A 23,178-nucleotide genomic window follows, 5' to 3' on the forward strand; every position below is an offset into this window, starting at 1 on the left:
TTTTGTGATCACAAGCAAATAACTGCACATTTCTACAAGCTTACACCATTCAACAGAGACTTTATTTCCAGTTCAGCAAATAATTTACTGCCTTCCAAAGAGTGTATTCATATATGAAGCAAAGAAATGCTACTGATGATAAGAGAATAATTAAATCTACAAAGATCAGAAACAGTCTCCAAGATCCTTCATTTGGCACAGTGAATGAGACTACATTCACTTTTCAAACAATCATTTGTAAATCAACACATAATGCATCACAGCAAGCAGCCAGATTTGTAATTTTTTTATCAACATAGTGCATACAACATCAAATTTGATAACAATGATAGCTGTCAGTAACTATAATGGTAATGGAAAGATTGAGCATAAGCAATATAATTTACAATCAGTGCATGCTCTAAGCATAATGACATTCATGTCCTCACCTTTTTCTTACACGTCATGTCGCGTGGCGTCGGGTGATGATGCACTCGAGAAACAGCGAAGAATAAAATAAACACTGCCTTTGTAAACACTATTTCAACAACAGATGAAACACTTAGAGACATTAAATAATTTAACATTATATTTTGGCACTGAATTTTCATTATATGTATATAATGAAAATATATAACCCCCCGCCACCATGTATAAGTGTGTGTATATATATCTGTATACGAGGCTTATATATTTATAAACCTCAGTCACTATTAAGTCAGATATTTACATTCATTTTGTGTGTGTGTGTGTGTGTGTGCGCGTGTGTGTATGAGACAGAGTGTTTTACACACACGAAGAAAAAGTAAAGAAGAGAAAATCACTTTTTTTCCTGGATAAAATCAAACAATTCTTTCCCTGTAGTGTAATGATGTATTACGAGCCGCTTTAAAAATAAAAGAGAAACACAGGATGTATTATGACCTCAACTTTTGATTGTTACAAATAAAGTATTGCCAAGTTCTTTAATGTTTGGCCTCATTCTATTTTTACTAACTAGATAAATCCATTTCCCTTTACCCTTCCCCGCTCTCCGGCTCTGCTCTCGCTTTTTTTGTTTTTCTTTGTTGACAATTTCTTACCCTTTATAAGGCACCGGTCCTAAAGATACAGGATGAAGTAGGACTCACATTTGGCAGACCACCACATCAGTGCAGAAAATCAGAAGAAATCATATCCATGGTGAATAAACCAGATATTACAGTGATGGTAAAACAGAAACATAATCCAGAATTTAAAAGGGGGAGTGAGGCCTTATAATACAGAGGAATTTGTCTTCCCAAAGAATTGAATCGTTCGGTGGTTTCACGCCCCATCAAGACCTTTCCTCCACTAAATGGACACTTCGTACTCCCGCGTATCCTGTCGTCAAAGTAAAAAAACAGAGGACCAACTTTAATGTTGGATATGGTGTTGACATATCCTCACTGGACACTTTATTAGGTACAACTTACATTCAGCATACTTTGCTTTTAATAAGTGGTTATTTCAGTTACCGTCACCTCTCTATTAGACCAGAGCTATTTTGGTGATGCTGGGTTTTAACTTCAGCAGGTACTCTAGATCATGTCTACATGCCTAAATGTACTGGGTTGTGCTGCAATATGATTACCTGATTCAATACTTGTGTTATCTAGCAGCTAAACATCTGTACCTAATAAAGTGGTCGGTGAGCATGCGCCTATATCTTGAATCCACAAATAAAATAGTCATTCAGTCAGATCTCAATTAAAACCAAGTGGAATTAATAATGTTAAGCAGCACCTTCCGTGTACTTACCCCTGCTTCATAAAGAGGGTTGTTGAAGTCTGACTCGACCGTGATGGGACTGTAGGAGTGCGTGTGAGAAAGAGACTTCCAGAAGTGTGGCTTCCATTCTAGTCTGCAGATGCTGTGAAAGACAAAATGTAACCACATCCATGAATTATTCAGCGCACAGGTCATTAGGAGCTGAGGTGGAGAACATTTGGAAAGCAGTGTTGTAGTGTCTACACTGCAGACGTGGAAATACTTACTTTGTGTAGTACATGTAAATTCCTCCAATGAGGAGGATGACCAGGATGATTGGCAGAATTATTGCCAAAGCAATGTTCTCACTCAGGATCTGATGGGATGGCTGGAATGACTGGGACACTGCACACCAATCAAAAGTGTTACATTAGCTTTTGGTTTGGTTATGAGCCTAAACTGTCAAACACAACAAAAACAAGGTGCTAGATCACCACATTTATATGGTATATTTAGCAAATCGAAAAAATACCAGGTGCAAGTGCATTTAAAATTAAAATCCCATATGTATTTGTTCTAAAGAGCATGTTTAAATGACGTATTTAAGAGAGAAAAAACCAAAACAAATTACCTTCTAACTTGTGATCATCCAAAAGCTCCTCATATGCCACTTCAAAATAAGAAAGAGATAAAATATCATATTTTCAAACGTTCAGGAGCTCAATGCTATATTTTTACACTTCTATATAGTTGACAAAATAAATGCAGGTAACTAATAATTTATCAAGTTTGAATCTAGTCAGTTTAATCTTAATACAAAGTTTAAAAAAAAAGCTCCATAGTGGTGAGCTTCACCTTTGCAAAAGGGCGGCGGGCTGTTCCACTGAGATGGATGACCGGGAACACAGCTGATGATGACCTCGCCGATAAGTTCGTAGCCCTCGTAACAGAAGAATCGCAGGGTTTCTCCAGCTTGGTAGGTGTGCTTGTAAAGAGTTTGGTAACCATTGTCGGGGACTCCAGGGTTTGGACATGGGTCGTATTTTACTGCTCGTGGCACACAAAAACACACAGAGGACAGTCACGTACGTGCAGCTGATTCAAAACGTGCAGAAATAAGCTTCATAAACAGACGAGGTCAGCTGAGTGCAGGAAGGGCACTTACAGACACACTTTGGGCTGCGGTCGCTCCATTTGGGGGTACCAGTGTCTCGTCCGTAGCAGGAGATTTGGCTGGGACCTTCCAGCTGATAACCCTGGTTACAGGAGAAACGAACCACTGTCCCAACGGCAAAGCCTGTTTCGGGGCGCACGGAGCGTGCTCCGTTTACCACCTCTCCTGGGTCAGGGCACTGCTGTACTGTAGGGGGGAAAAGTAGATTTATAAACACCTGGACACGAACAATGTGAGGTTATTATATAATATTATACTACAGTATATTTCTAACTAACTAGGCAGCTCATTCTCTTTCTCTTGACAGTACTTTCTTTGAATATATGACATGTTTTGGGCTCAACTCGAAAGAAAAGCAGATGTGAAATGTAAAGGTGAGGTCAGAGGTCAAATGTGACATATATTTATACAGTACTTTCTATATGTTGACAATACATGCCATATTGTAAAAATAATAGTTTCTAAGTTTTGTTAAGTTTTGCCAGTTTTTGACTAATAAATGACGGAGTTCACCTTGAAAATCTTTGCTGATATAACCTAAATTTAAATAGATTTTTAACATGATTCTACATCTTTTTAAAAAATCAGAATTCATTCAAAACCTTTCAAGCTACTGTGTTTACAGATAGAACAACACCCACACAAATGCTACCAAAAGCATAAACTCTTTGTTGGGGGTAAAAAGAGAAGCAGCAGGAACAAAGTAAATTTTTTTATTTATTTACTTTTTTAATTAACCCCCCTCCATAAAACTTCATCTAAAATTGTCAAATCTCTTTGTATTTTCACGTTAGAAAGGACCATATCTGATCAGGGACTGTAAGCTTCCTGGGGACAGGAGTAGCTCCCAGTGCTGAATCTCTAAGAAACTTCTAAGAATTACAACATTTAGAATTTTTCCATAAAATTAGGACTACACCCTGGTAAAGATGAACTTACTTCTAACAATCTACACTATTAGAAGAGCTCCAATAGTGGAAAACTGTTAGGAGAAGGGAATCCTGGCAATGCTCTGCAAGTGATGAACTATAGACAGTTTGCATAATCTGGGTTCTCCCTCAGAGGGCCTGGCTCTTTTCCACACTGTTCGTCTTACCCTTAACGCAGGTAGGCGGACTGCTGCTCCAGGACAGGTCCCACTGGCAGGTGATGATGTCAGAGCCGCTGATGTCATACCCCGGCTGGCACTGATAGGTCAGCACGCTGCCTCTCACGGGGGAGGTGTGGGATGAGCTGATCCAGCCAAACTCAATATTAGGAAGGGTAGGGCAGGTGTCATTAGGTTCGACCTCTTCATAACACAGACAAAGGAGCAATTCAGTGAGAGAAACAAAAGCAGCTGTTTGAAATCTGTTTCCTGCTGGCCGCAGCCCTCATTCAATTCAACTCAATTCAGTTTTATTTATACAGAACCAAATCACAACACTCACCTCAAGGCGCTTTTAATTGTAAGGTAAAGACCCCACAATAATACAACTAGATGACTGCTTGTGAGCAAGCACTTGGCAACGGTGGGAATAAAAAACTCCCTTTTAACAGGAAGAAACCTCTGGCAGAACCAGCTCTTTATATTGACCTTCTCCATATTGTATTGTGTACTTTTACAGTCATTAGTTAGCGCACTTACCACGATAATGAATGAGGAATCCCTGACTCAGGATGAAACTGGAGTCGTCCAGATCGCTCTGAAACTGGATGGCAACCTCAGACCCCCCTGAAACAACCTGGAAACGCTCTTTGGACCCCAGGTACTGGCCGATCACGTGGGACGTGAGGTCACGCCCATCAAAAATAGTCAGCACATCGGTGTGACGGATATTTAAACTACGGAGTGAAGAGAAGAATAAAAGGAGAAATAAGCTTTTTTTATGCAGAGAGATCTGTATAGCTACCAGAGAACAGTTCTTTTTTCTAATATATCTTTTTTCTTGTTTGTTTGCTGCTTTATTTTTAATGCTTTAAACTATTTTCACATGTACCATGGATACGAAGTGTAACTTGAATTAAAATATAAACGTGCTCATGATTAAAGACAACAGCAGAAAACCAAGACCTGTGGGACATTCGTGACCTGAATTTGACACCAGGATGCTGATTAAATGATTTTTCTCTATTACTCATTTAATTTATTGTCAGTTCAGTGTGCTGTGTGCTGTGACTCTATTACTTTAAGGGAGAAATTAAATTAAGCACATTTATTAAACTATAATTACCGCTTTGTGCTTGTATGCCTGAGCCAACACACCAAGGTACAGTTCATATCAAGTTGTTCCTCATCTGAGCTAAGAGTCTTGGGAAAGAGGATGCTGTTTGCTGTATGGGCTGCGAAGCCTCCTAAAGCAATTCTTTGATTTGTGATATAAGGTTATATAAATAAATCTGATTTGACCAATAAAAAGGATTCTGTAGTGTTTAAGTATAAAATACTTAAAAACACAGATGTTCCACACAAATACAAATTTTACAACATGGATGGTTCAGATATATATTCAGCGTGACAGCAGGGAAGATTTATACCGTCACCACATTTTAAAGTTGGGCAACACCAGTTCACAAACTCAGCTTTACTGTTCCTGAGTCTATTTGCTGACTATTATGATGTCACAGTGAAGATGACCTTTTGGATATAAAATGTAAGCCAGGTCACCTGTTTATTCTGTTTATCCTGTTTGAAGATTGTGTGAAATTTTGTCATAATTGGCACGGCGAGAGAGTGAACGGCACTTCTTCCTCACATCAAGAGGCTTCAACTTCCTGGTTATTTGGAGTCTTTCTGTCCCTGTGCTCATGTAGGTTTCCTTCAGGTGCTTTGGTTTCCTCAAGCAGTTAGTTAACTGCTGATTCATAATGGGCCATATTTGTGGATATGAGTGTGTGTGGCTGCCTCTCTGTGTCAGCCCTGTGATGGATTAGGGACATGTTTAGGATGCACCCAAGCAGCAGCCTCTATGGCTAAAAAAATAAAGTCACTGCAGAAGCTGGTTTTATTTTCCACTTCTCACCTGAGGGTGACTCCAAAATGTGAGTCATTTCCCATTGATCCCCATGTTAAAATGTTCAACTAAACAGCATTTTGGCCTCTGTGGATAGACTACTAAAGCTTAAAGTTAGGGGCGCAGCTGCTTTGACTGACAGGTGTGCTGACACGAGCAGCTGTAGCCAATAGCTGGTGCCTTTTGGGGCATTTTTAATGAAATGCCTGTCAAACAACATATCCTGCTGCTGTACACATTGTTTAAGCGTGTTTGTGCTTTAGTTTCTGGTGAGTGAAATCCTAGTATTTTATTAATAACTGTGATAGTTAGCAGTATTTAAAAATTTCAAAGAAATCCCCCCCGATGTTCCTGAGATATAGTGTTTATAAGAAGCAGATGAATGGATGTCTATATTTTCTTTCACTGAAAAAAATATGGCTCAGAAACATATATAGTTCAACAGCATGTGGAGATTTTTATATATTGTAAATAATTAGAAGCTAATTTAGAAGTTACATACCTGCCTGAGTTTGGGTGGAAATTTTTAAAATATTGAATATTTAAACTCTATAGTACATAAAGCATCATGCTGTCTAATCTATTTTTAAAATGCATTCCAAATACTAAAAAGAGACACAAATTAATCACTCACATCTGGACATCCAGTTCAATGCGTTTCTCCTCGTTACCATGGATTTGCCACATACAGTCTAAGCCCTTGGAGTAGCTCTGGGGCCAATCAGGAGACAGGATGGTTCCAGAGGGCTCGGTCAACTCCCCTCCGCACAGAGCTTAGGGAGCAGAACAAAGGAGAGAAACTGAGGTGAGGATGCAGACTGGGAGACAGAGAATGATTAAATTGTAGCAAGGAAAAGCAGATATTAAAGAAATATAAAGGAAATTGAGAAGACACGAAATATTAATTTGGAGAAAAGAAAAGAAATAAAACTAAACTTTAAAAAAACATTTGCAGAAGCAGGCTAAGCACTTGCTTTTGTAATCATTTTGTTCACTACATATACTTAATATTATAAGAAGCCTTAATGCAAACTGTCATTAGCTTACTTTCAGTCTTTTAAGGAATGATCGCTTTGACACTCTTATCTCATTACTTCACAGCAACTACAAATATAATACAAACAGTTCAGAAAGTATGTCAGTAGGGAAGTGGCTACTCAGCAGCACTTCTATTTCACTGTAAAGCTGCTTTCAGCTGCTGCCTCACTCTGGGTATCTCCACATATTTAATTTGCCAGGCACCGGATACCACAATATTGTTTCTGACACAACCACAAAGGGATCTGTCTCCTCCCAAAATCAAAACATGCAGCTTACGCGTTTTAGGCAAGTGTGTAAACTACTCCATGATGGAGTGCAGTTCTACAATTTCCCCTGTAAGAAAATGCTCAGTTTGTGCTTGAGGCTAGTGCTGGCTTCACGTAAAATGCCAGCACTAGCCTCACCAAATCTGAGGCATTAAACTGTGTTGCTGCACAGATACACGTCCAACTATAGTTATGGAGGGAGTCCAAGCTTTCGTTCAGTAAATGTGATAAAAAAAGAAGATGCAGACTGAGACTTACCATCCTGCACACACACATACAGGATGGTAAATCTACATTTGCAAATCTAATTCAGTGAGAGAAAAACAAGGATATGAAGACCTGGACTAAACAACCATAACTTTATAACAGGCACATGGATGCCAATCTCCTGACATCTCATATTTCACTTTTCTGGATCAATATTTATACAACCTACTTCTTGGTTTCTGTAAGCAGAAATAAAACACAGCATTTGGCTTTCAGAATATGTCACTTTAACGCTTAGATAAAACTCTGGCACCTGTGTTTTCAGCCAGTCCCTGACCCGGTGCAAAATCTCTGCCAGTTTTAAATCTCACAGTTTTCACAGCATGCTGGCAGATCAGCAGATGACACAGTCAATGTGGCTACACACGGCATCTCAAAGCTTCAGACGCTTATCTCTGCACAATTCGCCCTAACTATCAATGAATCAAAATGTTTTTTCTCACGTCACACTAAATAAGAAATAAACAAGAATACGTAAAGTTTATATTTTTGTTTCAAAAGATGCAATAAACAGTGTTGACATTACCATCTTCTCTTGCAACATGAAACTGATGAATCCTTAAACGTACCTCTGCACACAGGTTCGCTGTCATTCCAGTGAGGGTTACTGGGATCGACGCACTCAATGGTCCCTGAACCTTGTTCCATGACGAAGCCTGGAGAACAGGTGAAGGTGACGGTGGTTCCCAGCTGATACGAGATGTCACTGCTGCTGAAGTTTCCATGAGGCATGTAGGGCTCCCAGCAGTGCTCATCATCGAAAGCTTAAAAAGGACGCCGGAAAAAGTAAACCATGTGTGCACATTTATACAGATCACAGAGTGTTTCCTCGTCGTGGCATTTGATATTCAGGGAGCTGTTCTCCTTCTAGATAAAATTAGGCAGCCATCCTCATTTGATTTATTGGGGAACTTTTCAGTTGGTATGTCCCAGAATCTTGGCTAGAAAAATCCCAGGTGTAAAAGGCTAAGAGTTTCAGCACTGAGCAGCTTCAAAGCCTTAAAGTAAATCCCACTGAAACGTGGGCAGACTGTAAGCATTCATGTGGCTCATTATGCATGTCTTTCCTGAATTATCAATAATTAACAAGGGAAAGGCTTTACTAAGATTTAACAAAATCTCCAAGAATCCATTTGCATGATTTCTGACTTTTTCTCAGGCACAATGCTGACCCGTGTACCATATATTTCACAGTAATGAGGTCAGAAGGACGCTCTGCTCTGCTACCGTCTTTTTGTTTTGCTGAACCTGGGAAAGACCTAATGTAAGCAAAAAGGGTGCAGGCTCTCTCTCCTCACCCTCATATCGCAGCGCCAGCAGCAAAGGGATGGAAGAAGAATCCGCTGTGAGCTCCAGGTACAGCGTGGAGCTCTCGCTCAGCAACCCACGTTCTGGGACGTCATCCATATCTGAGTCAAAAAGCGTTGGAGCCAGGGAACTGTTTCCACTGCGCACAATTAACCTGAAAGCAACGAACCACAAAGATGCCACAAAGGTTAGGAGAAAGGCTTTAAGGAAAGCAGGAATGTGCACAGGCAGCAGGTCGAAGGAGGCTGAACAAGTCTTTTGTGAAAGTGAAAGTGCGCTGTGAGAGACTTTGCCTAGTATTTTGAGAGATTATAAAAATAGTCTCTAAACATATAAATCTTCTCTCACAACGCAAGCACATGCACATTAGTCCGCCTGGTGACTGAACTGCTGTCTGTCTCTGTGTTAGCCCTGTGATCGACTGTCGACCTCTCCATGGCACCCTGCCACTCGCTCTATGACAGCTAACCCCCTGTGACCCTGAATTGGATAGAAAAATGGATGGATTGATGGATGGAGAGATGGATGGATGGATGACCTTCAGAGAACAAGCGTAGGGAAAATAAAAGGGAAAAGAGCAAATTTCTAAAAAGTTTTTTTTTATTATTGTATGAATCTGGGAGCTCTATCTATGTATGACTTAAAATAGCAACTGAATATTAAAGTGAACCTGCTGATCTTATTTTCTGCCACACACATACTGTTACAGTGCTGGATGCTCATATTAAACAGGGCCAAAGTTTCAAATAATGATACCAGTGAATGCAAAATTAATCCCCATGATTCCAAAGCTCAGGCTTTAGACTGCATAAAACATAACCAGTGTTTCTTTGATACTTGAGCTGACATAACCTTGATTTCCTTATATGGTGATCTCAAGCAAAGTTGGATTTTGTTTGCAGAAGCATGAAGAGAGACAAACAAATCAAGAGAAAGTGGGCTTTTAAAGAAACAGGAGCTAAAATGACTCGTTTCAAACACAGGACGAACTTAAAGGCTGCACAAATGGCCAGCGTAAGATAAACAATAAGGAGTGTTCGTAACTTTGAGAAAGCCAGTATAATGGAAAAAAATGAAGCTGGATACACAGCACAGTTGGTAGTTTACTCCTACAATTGATATTGGAGAAAAACAAATACTAAACACAAAAATGTAAAAAGAAAAAAGAAAAACTTGTCATCTGTGTTGTACTCTCTTCTTTTAAGATCTTTTTAAATCAGAGGGTGTTTATTCTCCATGTAATACTCTGTGATATGTGAAGTGGTTAAAACGCAGGCTTACTTATCATCATCTTCATCCAGTGCAATCCTCTCAAAGTGTAGGTGGAGTCTGTGTCCCTCTTTGGCTTCTATTAACCAGTGACAGCTCAGATTATTTCCATTGCTGTGGTTGCTTACTGATGGAGGCGGTGGGGACAGTATCCGTCCCACAGTCGCATTACGAATCCACCCTCCGCAAGACACGGCTGAGAGAAAATGAAATCTATTTAAATGAACTCAAAGCTGACCAGGTTTAAACCAACAGAGTTAGCAAAGAAGATGAGGCAGTGGGAAATTTAAAAGAAGTCTGAGTCAGTTCACTAACCAACACACTGAGGCTCAGGAGTGCTCCAGCGTGGCTGCGTCATGTTCACACAGGTCGCCACCTCATGTCCGCGGACTTGAAAACCTGGATCACAGTGGAAGTGCGCCTGACCTCCAGGATGGATGTCTGTCACTGTCACTCCACCGCCCTCAGGAGACATTGGGAATGGGCAGGACAGCAGAAAGGCTGTTGATGAAGGTTAAGCAACAGTTAAACTCTTTAGGGGTCGCCACAGCAGTTCCTCTTCCTCCATCTCACCCTATCCCCAGCATCCTACTCTATCACACCAACTGTCTGCATGTCCTCCTCCACTACATCAAATCTTCCACAAATCTTCCCCATGATCTTCCTTTTTTCCTCCTCCCTCGCAGCTCCATCTTAATCTCCATCATCTTTGTCCTATATATCCACTATCTGTCCTCTGCGTATGTCCAAACCAGTTAGCTAAACATGCAGTGCTGATGTTTTCCCTCTATACTCTCTACTTTATTCTTTTACTTCTACTGTGTACGCTCTGCACATCTCTTATTCATCATTTTCTTCTGCCATTTACTCCAAACACATTCTAATAAGTCGTCTATCAGGTGGTGATTTTTAAGTCCTCAGATATCTGTTATGCTATCATTATCACGTAGCAGAATAGAAACAGAAATAAACAGACAGAGATGTCCAAGGTGGCACGACTGAGCAGGTGGCTGTCTCGTCACCTGCACAATTATCATCTATCATCACTGGTGTTGCTTTTAACAAGATGCCACTGACACTTGTTATTCACCTTGAATCTTTTCATTCATTTTAATCAAAAGCGTAAAGCTCAGTGTTTCCTGGCTAAACAAGGCAGGCTTTAGAGAATAAACAATGCATATGAAAATGTGCAGGTGAGACATTCTCACTTTAAAACTCAAAGGACACTGACTAAATTAAAACCTGTAAATTAAAGTGAGAGAAACATATACCACACTTCCATGGTTTCACTGTGTAGCTTTTTATTACAGCCACATAACACTTTCTCACATTAATGTTACTAAATAAAGGTAGATAGAAAGAAAGCATGAAAAGTCATTAAAGAGACATAAAATGTTCTGTTTATCTTATGAAAGAGGTTGAGTTACCTTGATAGTGGAGGCTGAACATGCCATGGTTGGTCTGACGCAGACTGCGATAGTGGATGTAAACCTGATTGGTTGTACTGCGAATCACCTGACCCTGTTTCATCAGGGTCTCATTGGCTAACAGCTCTGGTCCTGATCCGCCGTATCCCATGATTGTTAGAGACTCATCCTTGGAAAGGTTAGCCTTTCTCACCTGGGGGAAAAAAAGAGGACACCTCTTTTGTCTGCTGTCGTTATATAAACTTTCCCGGTAGCTTAGCAGCTCATGAAGTGAATCTGCTGACATACTATACAACCTAAACTAACTCATGATTGTCTGTACAATGTTTGCAAATGCTGCACTTACAAAAAGAAAAGCTGAGTCATGGAGTCTAAATCAAACGTAACAAACACTTTCTGACAAATTCATCAACAGCAGCATGTTGGGCTTTTGTTACAATAAACTGCTTAAAAATAGCTGGTTAAGATGTTAATGAATTTCTAATGCCCATTACCTGAATTTCCACTCCATAACCTGCGTACACAGTAATGCTGTAGGTGCACTCCAAGGGGGAAAAAGATGAAGATGCTGCGGGATCTGGAGACTCAACAACATCCTCCATGGCTAACAAAGTAGCGTTGCATTGAACTGTAAAACAAGAGGGACAGAGCAGGTGAAGAAGTAGGAAAAGTGTATGATTCAGAAAAGCTGTAGCAAACTTACATACAGGTTTTATACTATCTGCTTTTTCTTTCTCAACTAGTATCGTCACAGCTAGTGAAAGCATTCTTTGATCATGACTTATTGTCAGTATCCCAGAGGATGCAGTGTGTGTCGACTGATCAGCCTGATACAGTCGAGATGCAACCTTGTTGCACTCTAGTAACCTGTGTTTTGGAGGAGAACTGCAGAGTGATTTCTGTAAGTGAAAATGAGAGAAATTCCAGCATCTTAAGATCTTTTATCGAACTGCAACTCCAATTCCTGAAATGAGCAGTCATGTGGTTATCAATAAAATTTTAAATGTGTGCAGAGACCAACGGGATTGCTTAGTTTATAAATGTGGTGCTGGGTGTTTATGATTGCAAGGGTCTGCTTTAATGAAAATTAAATTTCTAATTTGGTAAAAGGTGATTACAAAAACCCTTTAATCCCACACAAAGGGGAAATACTCCTCTTCTTAAGATGTAAAATGTGAGTCTGAAAGCAGGCGAAATGGATAATAAGGTGGTGCAACTTATCAGCAACAGTACATCAGCTGGTTTAGTAAATATTAACTGACATTAATAACAAATGCAGTGAAGCACTGGCTTGGGTGACACATAATATGCTGGTTTCCCTTGGCTTAAATTATTTTATTGACTGACAAAAACCGCTGCTATACATCAGTAAAATCAAATTACTGACGACCACTTATACAGAAATGGTCTCTGGGGAGGAAACAGGCTTCCCAATCTATTTGGCAAAGACTGAACAGAATCAAAGAAGGGGTTGCTCGCTGGGTAAAGGACTATAAAACCCCCACTAAAAAGACGACATGTGGTTTTTGGCACCTTGTTTAATGCAGCCATCCTTATGTAGCCTCATAGTTAATGTAATGTACTTCTCAACTCTTAGCAAGAAAGCGACGGTTTTGGGAAGGTCACTTCTGAAATACATGCGTTACAGATTACTAGTTTAAAGTGCAATAAGTAGTGAAACATTTAAAAATGAATCTAATTATTACAGAGACTTATTAAATTTAATTACTCTTTGATTACTCTTCTGACAAATGTTTTGAACTGAGCAGGAAAGTTGTAGGCGGCAGCTGAAGCCCACTAAAAGGCATTCCCGTCTGACTATACAGCAACCTGATTTGTCGACTGTTTGCAGGCATGGCATACTCAGGTTAATTACAGCTATGCACATTCGAATGGAGCCCCTTTTGAATGTAATCATATATTTTTCTTAGCAACATTTATTCTAAAACTGAAACATCTCCAATTACTCGCCAACAAAGCAAATAAGCCCATTACCCAGGAAGCTCAAATGTGCGATAATGTTGCAATAAGCAATGAACATGTTTGACACCTTTGCCTGCTCCTCGAGAGATGTTTGACAGAAGGCTGAAATCCCAATTAACACTAAAGACACAATAAAACCCCGAGAGGAAGCAGGTGACAAACACACTCTCTCTTTGTGTCTTTCACACACACACAAACACACACACGTCTCACAGATTGTTCATCTTCTGTGACATTTCTCTTCCCACATATGGTGTAAATCAGCTGACCTCCCTCCTTCAGCTCAATCAAATTTCCCAACTCTTGTTTGTGCTGTTGCTGTATGACTCTCATCCATCTCCAATAAGAGCCTCACAGGCACCGGAGCCCACAGAAGTGCATTTCTGACTACCATTTGCACAGGATGCTGGTGCACTCTTCACCACCCTGTATCAGCATGCTTGTCATGAGACAATGATTTCTTACAAGTGCTGTTACCAGTATTTCAAGGTTCACGGTTGCTTTTTTCAGTTATTTCTATGCTCACCAATTACTTTTATTGCATATATTTATTTTTTTGCAGAGACAATGAGAAGATAAACAACAGAATTAGATTTCATTATTAAGATTAGTCTGGTTACAGTGAACACAGTCAACAGAGAGGACACCAACAACCTTCTTCCAGATGCAAGTCCCCTTTGTATACTATAGAGCCAAATTCTCAAAGTACTTTGTACCGACTTAAACATTTAGAGGTTTTTTTTTCAGTGTAATTAAACTGACTCGCTAAGCATAAACTGTTTTGTGGAGTCATTAAACAAAACTTAAAATAAAAAATGTTAAACTACTTTCAGCTGCTTCCTTATTTACAAGGGTTCACCATAGAGAGCAGATATTTGGCAGAGTTTTACATCAGTTGCCTTTCCTGATACAGCCCAAAGGACTTGTGACTCCTCCTAAGCATCAAACTGTGGCTCTTTCACTTTTTAGGCAGCTGTGTAAACCACTATGGAGCCACTAAGTTTATTTTGCGTGTAAGTCTCAATGAGGCTTGTCTGGGAAGTTCCCTGCGAGCTGCAGAAAAAGAATGAAAATCAGCTAAAATATCATGTATGTTATTTGCCTTCGTGTCAGAATAGAGACCCTGTGGCACTGTGAGTGTGGAGGGTCACTGAGGTGAGCACTATCCCTGCGATGGCACAAACAGGAGTGTGTGTTAAGTGTTTATCATATCATCTAATGCATGCCAAAAGTGAGTAACTAAACAATTTAAATACCAAAAAATGACTTATTTAATTTGCAGTGTGCAGATTTCACATCTTATTTTTTTCAAAGAATCACAGATCCAGTCAACAAGGTCTCTATTATCCTTTGGGAATGACATAATTATAATAAATATTACATAAGCTTTAAAACTTTGTTTTTGAGAAGGGGCACTTCCTGGATTCAACCGATTTCTATTTTAGGTGCTTAAATATAAAAAAAAAAATGTCGAGGCACTCCCTGTGCAAAATAAAACTAAATTTAAGCCTAAATCTACCTTCCTTACTTCAAAATAAAGGCATTTTAACTTTATTTTTAAACCCGAGTGCCTTTTTACAATATTCAAGCTTATTTATTATTAGTTTGAATCATCAGTGTACATCAAAGAAGGAGCTAAGTGGAGGAAAATCCTTGTCCAGGATTCAATTAGGAACAGGCTAAGAGCATCTCTCCAGATTTAATGACAGAGGATGAACAGCCTTTTTATCCAGCCTTTCTTCACTGTCATTCATTCCTATACTAACCATCAGATACAAAGATACACAAGCCCATGGAAGGCATATTATTGATAGATCTGGCTAAAAAAAACATCTAAAAACAATCCGGGCTGGTAAACCAATCTGTTTTTGCTTTGCTTTGGGATTACTGAAGAGCGACAGAGACAACAGGTGGTCTCACTCTCTACATCAAACAGGTAAGTAGGAGTACACTTCATCAGCCTCTTCTTCATCAAGTATTCAGTGTATACACTCATTCCTTTGTGTCACGAATCCTGAAATGTAGAAACAAAGGAAGCACAGTATTGCTGCAGGAATTAGACCAGAAACATGCACAGGTGTCTGCATTGACTGCACTTCTATTGTTACTGAAAATGGAAAAATATTCACTCTTTAGCACTAAGCTAAAATTCTTTATATAAAAAAAAAATCTGTGGATCTGAATATGTGTCATAGCATTACTTCACATTATTATCAGTTAAATGCCAAAGTTTAAGCATGAACATTGAGTCACTAAAGACTGTTTAAAAAACAAAAAGTATATTTACATTTACCTTGTGTGGCAAAATCTTCTTGAAAGTGATGCAGGGAAGTTGAAGTTGTGATCGGATTCAGTAGAAATTTGCAGTTGCTGTGGATCATCACATCGCAAAATAAACAAGACTCAGGGGAGGGAAGGTGGGAACACACAATTACCTGGCATGTGCATTGTGGTTATGGTGGTCGTGGTAATCAGAGTAGTAGTTGTCTCCTCCTCTATGGGTAGCGGGGACATGGTATTTCTCGATCCTGTTTGGCTAGCAGCTGAAGACGAGCTTAAAGCTGTTGTCAGCAGCCCTGGTGACATGGCAATGGCTGTTGACTCAGTCTGCCCCATCCCGGGTGCAGCCTGAGTCGGATTGGTGGTAGTACCTGCAGAGTCCAAGAGTTTGAGCGAATGTGTGTCATTTCCAATGTACAATTACTATAGCTGCATTAATTAAACTATATAAAGAGCATTATTAGTGTACCTGTGCCTGCAGAAGCACGTCCCAAGTATTCCTTACTCTGCAGGGCGGCATGGATCATGTCGCCCAGTGGGTAGGAGTCCGGGGGGGATGTTGGTGGTGTATCAGGCTCAGGAGTCATAAAGCTCATCCCTGGAAGAGGCACACAGTTAGTTTTTGTTGTTGTTGGTGCTATTTACAGCAAAAGGGAGATAATACATTATTTTTCCTAGATGTGCAATAAATAAAATATCTCAATCCACCATGTTTCTGCTGTAACAACAAGCATGCATACATTAAAGACCAGACACACACACACACACACGCACACATATAGACAGTTACCTGAAACTAGGTGGATCACTGTGACAGACAGCGTCACAAGGCGCGTGAACCCCATGGTTATGGATGACCTGGGAAGGTTAAAATGAACGGATCGATTAGTAAACTGTCATGTGATCATGTAATTAGGCGGCTGCATTTTGTAGGTTACTGTAATGATTATTAATAGCTTATGATGGCTGCAGGAGGCTTAATCCGCAGGAGTGGTAATGAATAACAAATTGTTAATCACAGCAAATTCGGTCGCAATTCAGCACATGTTTACATCACAGGCCACTCGGATCGGAACATCACCGCGATACCGTAAAATCTAATCTCAAATGCCATTTCGTTTTATAAAGCGTAGAAGCGTAAATGTCTATTTATTAAAGGCTGTTGTTACAGGTGTTGATGTGGGGAAGAAAAGAACCAGGTAGGCCCACACGTCGCACAAGGTATAAGGTTAAATATTCAGGCTTCCCTCTGCATTTTCTCATTCAAATCTGCAACAACATGCCGAAAATGCGCTATTCCAAAAAATCCAGCGAGGGAGCCTGTGATCGCTGCTTGCCCAATTTGAAACACGTTACCTGTTCACTGCAATGTGTGAAAAAAAAGAAAAAAGGAAAAAATAAATAACCTCCTCTTGCTATTCGAGGCGTTTCCTTCGGTGAAAATGCCAGCTTGGTGTGTGACAAAATGATGGGGCTCTGCGAGGCAGCTTCTCTCGCACCTCCCTCGGCCCTCTTTTGTGCGGAGGACGATTTTTGACACCATTCATCGCTACCGTGAGACCAGCAACCATCTCAGCAGCGCTTAAACGCGCCTACCACTTACCTTTGTCTTCCAGGCGGCGTTTAAGTATTCTTTATCCTGGCGGGTATCCTGTTGCTTTAGGCCGAAATACGGCGGGCTTTGCGCTTGTGAGATGCCCCTGGCTGGTTACCGTGCGGTTGACGCATTCGGCTATGATGTGAGGGCATTTGTGTTGAAGCGCCAGGTGCACCCTAGCGACGAAAGGCTGTAACTGCAGAGCGCCGCGAAGCTCCTCACCACATTTTGTCTGTCAGCGGTGGAGGAGCTGTCCACCGACGCGGTGCTGAAGTGCGTCCCGACACAGCGCTGCGTTGTAGCCTTTATCAAGGTAATCTGACAGGGACGGGAAAAGCGGCACGGTAAATAGTGTATGTTTATTCATTTAAAGGCCTGCATGTGTGCTACCGTGTGCATGGCGAACATTTTCAGCCGCCGATTCTTGGAATGGGTGGATGTTTGCTCCAACATGGAACACGGGCAGTAAACAAGCCAGCTGAGCTGTGGGGGCTGGCGCAGAGCAAAAAAACAAAAAACAAAAATGTATGCTGAAGCATGCGCAAGATAATCACCCACAAATCATGAAACACATTTATGGTGTGTGTCTGTGCTGCAGCACGGGGTGCTTCCACTACATGTTGATGTGACGGCTAAACGATTGTGCAGAAATACGACCAAACCCCGACACTTTGTTTACTGTATCTTCTAAAGACACACACACACACACACACACACACACACACACACACGTATATACCTCAAATGCCAAGTGCAACAGTTGCACTTGCTCACTAGTCATGCAATACTAATATTTTAACTAATAGATAGTATACTATATAGTGTACAACAGTGGGTTTGTGCAACAGGGCAAAAACATTAAAAATACACAAAAAAATGTTTTAAAAGTTCTGTGAATTCAAAGTAAAAGCTAAACTTTGTAGTCACAAGACCTTAATGTGCCTACAGCCTGCAGTGAAATCCACAGCTAGTTTGGGTCACAAATCAGGTCTTATGTAACACCATGTGAGCCTCCAACTTAAAAAAAGGGGTGGGCAAGTGACCCAGTGATCCAAAGCTACATGTCCACTGTTTTCTCTCAAGTCCACTCTGACATCGACCTCAATCCCCATGGCGCTGAACTGGGATTACGATAAAGAAAATAGGTTGGGCGAGGACAGTCTTTTGTTTGCTTTGGACTGCGAGCAAACAGAACTGTGGGAAAAATCTTCTTGTTGTTTTGTTCCATAAATTAAAAAAAAAAAAACATAAATCCACTTTCATTAAAAACATAACCATGCAAAAAGTGCAAGTGTGATGGCATCTGTAAAACTCCTTAAATTCATAAAAGAAGTAAAATATTTTACAGACCTTTGCCATAATGCACATGCTGTATTATTTCTCAGTCTGTTTCTATTTTATTATTTCAGTGTCTCCCAAAATTAAAGGATGCACTGGTCAATGAACACGCTTCCCTTGACTCCGTATATGGAGCTGGGTGTACACTCACTGAGCGGCCTTCTGTGGACTCTACTGCTTTTGTTTCTGTGGCACTGTTATCGGATGGGCTCTGACCTGCCAATCCCAGGCCATGCGCATGCTGGAAAGCTCAAGTCAAGCTCAAGGAGGTCCATGATGTCCCGTAGCGGTAGCTGTATTGGAACAAAGTGCAGTGCACGATCCAAGCTGTCCAGGAGTGATCCAATTAGTCCCTTTATTTCCATGGAAACAGTGGAAGACGATGAGCAGGGACGGGGCTACCTCACCCCAGTCCTGAGTCATGCCTTGTTCCCTGCCCAGGCATCTGCAGAAGCCAAGAAGTTGTACACAGCCCTGCAGGAGTACGCCAAACGCTACAGTTGGGTGGGCATGGGCCGCATTCATAAGGGCCTCCGTGAGCAGGTATGCTTCCAAGTGGACTGTAAGAGTTGTTCCACAATGGTTTAAGATTTCCAGAGCATGCATAGCTGCAGAATTTTTTGTGAAAGTTGTCAGTCAAATGCCTCATTAACAGCTGTGTTCTTGAAGCAAAAGAAAACAAAAGAAAACTCTGCCAAGAAATAATCACAGCTTTTTCATTTGTCTCACTTTAGGTCAGACTGAATGATCACTCTGCTATACAGAAGCCTCATCTCTTCTTCCTGCCAGATGTTCCAAGTGTGCCTTTTTTCCCACGTGACGCTCATCGACATGACATTGAAGTCTTGGAAGCCAACTACCCCGCGATCCTGGCTGAATTCCAGGCTGTCTACCAGAAGGGCATTGACTCAAAATTAGGCTGGACCTGTGTAGGACCAAAGGTATGCAATAAAATCCTTCAGGCCAACTGGGAGAAAGTGATGTAATGCACCATCCAAAAATAATTATCTGTCATTCAAAATACCATGGAAAGAACTTGGCAAGTCCTGGAAATCTACTACACTTCCTGAGATATATTTTAGTAAGAACTGGGTGCACAAGTTTGAATTTATTTTGGATTTTCTCTAATCTACAGCATAAAAAGTATGCTGACAGCCTCAGAGTAAAAGTGAAATTTGTTTAAATCAAGTTGCACATCAGTGCTTTTGATAGCCATTAACAAACTTCTGACAAAATTCTGGCCAGATATTTGTCCATTCTTCTTGGTAGAATTGGTAGAGTAAATTTAAACAGTTTTTCTGGCTTGGACCCAACTTTGAAAACTAGTCCACAAATGGACTAAATTTCTGTCGAGTTCAAAGATGTAGATTCTGGAGCAGGGACTTCTTTCTAGGTTGGCACCCTCTCAGTTCATGGCAATGTAAAACTGGCTTCATCTCATCTGAGGGTGGCAGTTTGTGTCTGCTTGGCAAAGTGGTGACACATCTGCATAACATAACTGAGTATTGGTCAGTCAAGCTGTAGCTGGTTATTGTCACCAATGAGAAGTTAATAGACCTGGACCTTGTCAAGTTAAAGGGGATTACAGAACCACTTATTAAAATATTAAAGTGAGTACTTGTATATATTTGAGCCTGTATGCATACTTTTGTGTGGATTAGATAAAATCCAAAATAAATTGAAATGTGTAGACCCAGTTCTTGTTTTCTAAGGCAATTAAAGATGTGTGCTGTAAAATCATTCCACCCTGGAAAAAGAAGTGTTCCAAGAAATCATTAAAATCCCCAAATTACTATGACTTCATGCCCACGATGAGTGGATGTAAGCTTGTGATCAGAACTGTTAGAAAAAAAAGAAGAAGATCTGAATCAAATGTTAAATATGGACTTTTATCTTTTTCAGGGCCAAGCTGTGTTTCCTTTGTACAGCGCTGGTGTCTCTGTGGCAGGAAACTGCCGTGCCTGTCCCTGCACCTACCGGACACTTCTGTCTTTACGTACTTTTATAAACAGCAACTCATTGGGATCAGCAGGATTTTGGCTGCTGGGCCCTGGAGCAACTTTGGGAAGCACATATGGACCCACTAATACACGCCTGCGTTGTCATCTGGGTATGTAATGGACTTATAGTTATTGTGGATAATGGAATTTGTTTATTCTGTTGTAACTATCCACACTACACTAATACATGGATTTATCCTTCTCTACCTAATGACCTGTTTTCATGATATTTACATCAAAGTACACACACACACACACACACACACACACACACACACACACACACACACACCTCTCTCTCTCTCTCTCTCTGTATATATATATATATATATATATACTGGTTTATCACCTGTAGGACTTCAGGGTATGTATGTGTGTGTAGTTCAGGAATTACCTCAAGTTATGTAAATTATTAGTTATTAGTTATTATGCATAATGCACTGCGCGAGCAATAACAAAGCAGTATTATTGGATTTAAGATTTGATGGTGGAACTGTTTGGGTGCACATAATAAATTGTTGTCAGATCCTGCTGCACTAAAGAGAAATAGAAGAATAACCAGATTAAATACTAAACCATTGCATAATGTGATACTTCTCTGGTCAGGGTTGAGGTTCAGTTCCCTCTTGTCATTTTTGTAATGTGATCCATCTGGCTATAATCCTTGCTGCTTTAAATAAAAACAGGGTTGGAAGCCATGCCCTTTTAAGTAAAGGGGAAAGCATAATGCTGTGTTTTTAAAACCAAAGCTGAAAGACAGACGTCGCTGTTGTAGGTCTGCAGACTCCACCCCTGTGCGAGCTGGTGGTGGGAGGGGAGCCTCAGTGCTGGTCAGAAGGACACTGCCTCCTGGTTGATGACTCCTTCCTTCACACTGTCTCCCACAAGGGTCAGTGAGTCACAAATGACTTTGAAAAATGAATTAATTTGTGATCACAACAGGTATCTTGTGAAAACCTTTTAGCTTATTGCATTTATTAATTAACATGTGACCAAATGTTAAGATGTAAAATGTGGTGGGAAATTTAAAAAAAGATAAGATTTCTGCTCAGTTTTCATGAATTGTTTTAGATAAGTATAAATAGCTATTACATTTTTTAAAATGCTAAAACTATATCTCCGTCTCCTTTTAAAGGCCCTCCAGATTCTAGACCCAGCGTCATTTTGAGCGTGGACCTTTGGCATCCAAATGTGGCTGCAGCAGAGAGACAAGCCCTGGACTTCATGTTCAGCCCTGACCTCTAAAATGTTTTTGTTTATCTGTGTACTTGTATACAACATGAAGAGATGCCTTACATTAGACCTGGTTGTCCTGGGACATGCATCTCATTCCAGTAAATTAACTGCTGTGTGAATCTGCCTCAAGAATTACACAAGCCATTAGCCATGCTTTCAAGTGCTGTTGGATGTAGGGTCTACACCGATATTTACCACATGAATGCATTACACTGTTGTTATTCAAGGCTGGATGCTAGGCCACAAACTAAGCATCACTTGAAAGCACAAAGAGCAGATCCAGCGTTAGCAACTTGGCATCATAACTTTATGCATGTGAAAACTACTGGAGTTTATTTTCAACTGTTGATGCATGTGCTAATATGCTATGGGAATGATTCAACCAGAAAAACTGTGAAAACCAAAAAAAAGATAAATATTACAATTGTAATGTAAAATTATTTTTATTTTCTAAAACTATTGCCAAAAATATTTTGACTAATATATACTGTGGTTCCTTCTTTTCCTATGTACAGTCCTCTGTGTATGCTTGGATATTTCTATCTAGAAGTGCTTTCCTATAGTTTTGTTTATAACTGATTGCCATGCAGTGGTTTACATATTATACGACATATAGTACTGTGCAAAAGTCTTGATCCATCCGTCAGTTCTTTATATTTTGCTCGGAAAATGGGACGTAGGTGCAGTGATTTATTGGAACATATAAGAACACACATGATAATTCAGTAAATAAAGTAAAAATAGAATTGTAAAATTATAATAAGCTTGAAATTCAATATTTAATATTTAATATTAAATTGATATTTAATATCAATATTCAATATTTAATATAGACACAATAATAATAATAATAATAATGATAATAATAATGATGATGATGATGATGATGATGATGTTTTGTGGCTCAAAACTTTTGCACAGTGCTATATATGAGGCTTTTGTCAATGCTGTTTGGAAATCAAAAACCAAATAAATGATCAAACCATTATTGTCTTGCTATATATAATCAGTCAGTACCAAGGGGCCCAAATATCATCTGGATGGATGGATGTACAGATGGCAGTATGCATTCATGCTTTTATGTTGTTTACAAAATTCTAACCCGCTATCTTATTGTCACACTGGAAACTGAGACTCATCAGGGAACATTTTTCCTGCGCAATGTAGTCTCAGTTCCCTTTTTTCAGCTGACAGGAGCAGGACCTAGTGTGTCTTCTGCAGCTGTAGTTGCTTTATGATTCCATGTTATGCATTCAGAGAGGCTCTTTTGCATACCTTGGCTATAAGAAGTG

The 23,178-nt window shown here is 40.0% G+C and overlaps 2 protein-coding genes across 6 annotated transcripts; one reads left to right on the forward strand and one right to left on the reverse strand.

Moving 5' to 3' along the window:
* Positions 1 to 43: 43 nt before the first annotated feature.
* On the reverse strand, positions 44 to 17,462 carry sez6l2 (seizure related 6 homolog (mouse)-like 2). Of its 2 annotated transcripts, none has more exons than XM_005465611.4 (19): positions 17,319 to 17,462; positions 16,506 to 16,573; positions 16,185 to 16,313; positions 15,871 to 16,086; positions 11,947 to 12,080; positions 11,453 to 11,645; positions 10,341 to 10,526; positions 10,038 to 10,221; positions 8,747 to 8,910; positions 8,018 to 8,212; positions 6,509 to 6,647; positions 4,509 to 4,705; positions 3,978 to 4,172; positions 2,873 to 3,067; positions 2,563 to 2,754; positions 2,339 to 2,377; positions 1,995 to 2,112; positions 1,759 to 1,870; positions 44 to 1,341 (listed from the first exon to the last, which is right to left on the reverse strand). In XM_005465611.4, the coding sequence occupies exons 2-19, from the start codon at positions 16,558 to 16,560 to the stop codon at positions 1,312 to 1,314; spliced, it is 2,673 nt and encodes an 890-aa protein (XP_005465668.1). In that variant the 5' UTR covers positions 16,561 to 16,573; positions 17,319 to 17,462; the 3' UTR covers positions 44 to 1,311. The 2 variants fall into 2 exon arrangements, with proteins under 2 accessions (XP_005465668.1, XP_013122905.1); XM_013267451.3 differs by having other exon boundaries at positions 2,339 to 2,380.
* asphd1 (aspartate beta-hydroxylase domain containing 1) lies at positions 16,617 to 22,884 on the forward strand. 4 transcript variants are annotated; one of them, XM_003459827.5, is made up of 6 exons: positions 16,617 to 16,914; positions 18,722 to 19,193; positions 19,385 to 19,591; positions 20,553 to 20,760; positions 21,426 to 21,539; positions 21,786 to 22,884. In XM_003459827.5, exons 2-6 carry the CDS (start codon positions 18,741 to 18,743, stop codon positions 21,893 to 21,895), a joined length of 1,092 nt encoding a protein of 363 aa, XP_003459875.2. In that variant the 5' UTR covers positions 16,617 to 16,914; positions 18,722 to 18,740; the 3' UTR covers positions 21,896 to 22,884. The 4 variants fall into 4 exon arrangements, with proteins under 4 accessions (XP_003459875.2, XP_005465665.1, XP_005465667.1 ...); XM_005465608.3 differs by lacking the exon at positions 16,617 to 16,914 and adding an exon at positions 17,487 to 17,625; XM_005465610.3 differs by lacking the exon at positions 16,617 to 16,914 and adding an exon at positions 17,551 to 17,656.
* The last annotated feature ends 294 nt before the right edge of the window (positions 22,885 to 23,178 follow it).

This window comes from Oreochromis niloticus, linkage group LG4 (assembly GCF_001858045.2).
Source record: "Oreochromis niloticus isolate F11D_XX linkage group LG4, O_niloticus_UMD_NMBU, whole genome shotgun sequence".
Classification (NCBI taxonomy): domain Eukaryota; kingdom Metazoa; phylum Chordata; class Actinopteri; order Cichliformes; family Cichlidae; genus Oreochromis; species Oreochromis niloticus.

Coding starts and splice junctions, on each gene's coding strand:
- sez6l2 (XM_013267451.3), bottom strand. CDS start 16,560: ATGGGGTTCACGCGCCTTGTGACGCTGTCTGTCACAGTGATCCACCTA. Junction 3,068..3,977: donor TCCGCCTACCTGCGTTAAGG/GTAAGACGAACA, acceptor TCCCCCCTACAG/TACAGCAGTGCCCTGACCCA. Junction 2,113..2,338: donor GGATGATCACAAGTTAGAAG/GTAATTTGTTTT, acceptor ATTGGTGTGCAG/TGTCCCAGTCATTCCAGCCA.
- asphd1 (XM_003459827.5), top strand. CDS start 18,741: ATGCACTGGTCAATGAACACGCTTCCCTTGACTCCGTATATGGAGCTG. Junction 19,194..19,384: donor ATAAGGGCCTCCGTGAGCAG/GTATGCTTCCAA, acceptor GTCTCACTTTAG/GTCAGACTGAATGATCACTC. Junction 20,761..21,425: donor ACGCCTGCGTTGTCATCTGG/GTATGTAATGGA, acceptor TCGCTGTTGTAG/GTCTGCAGACTCCACCCCTG.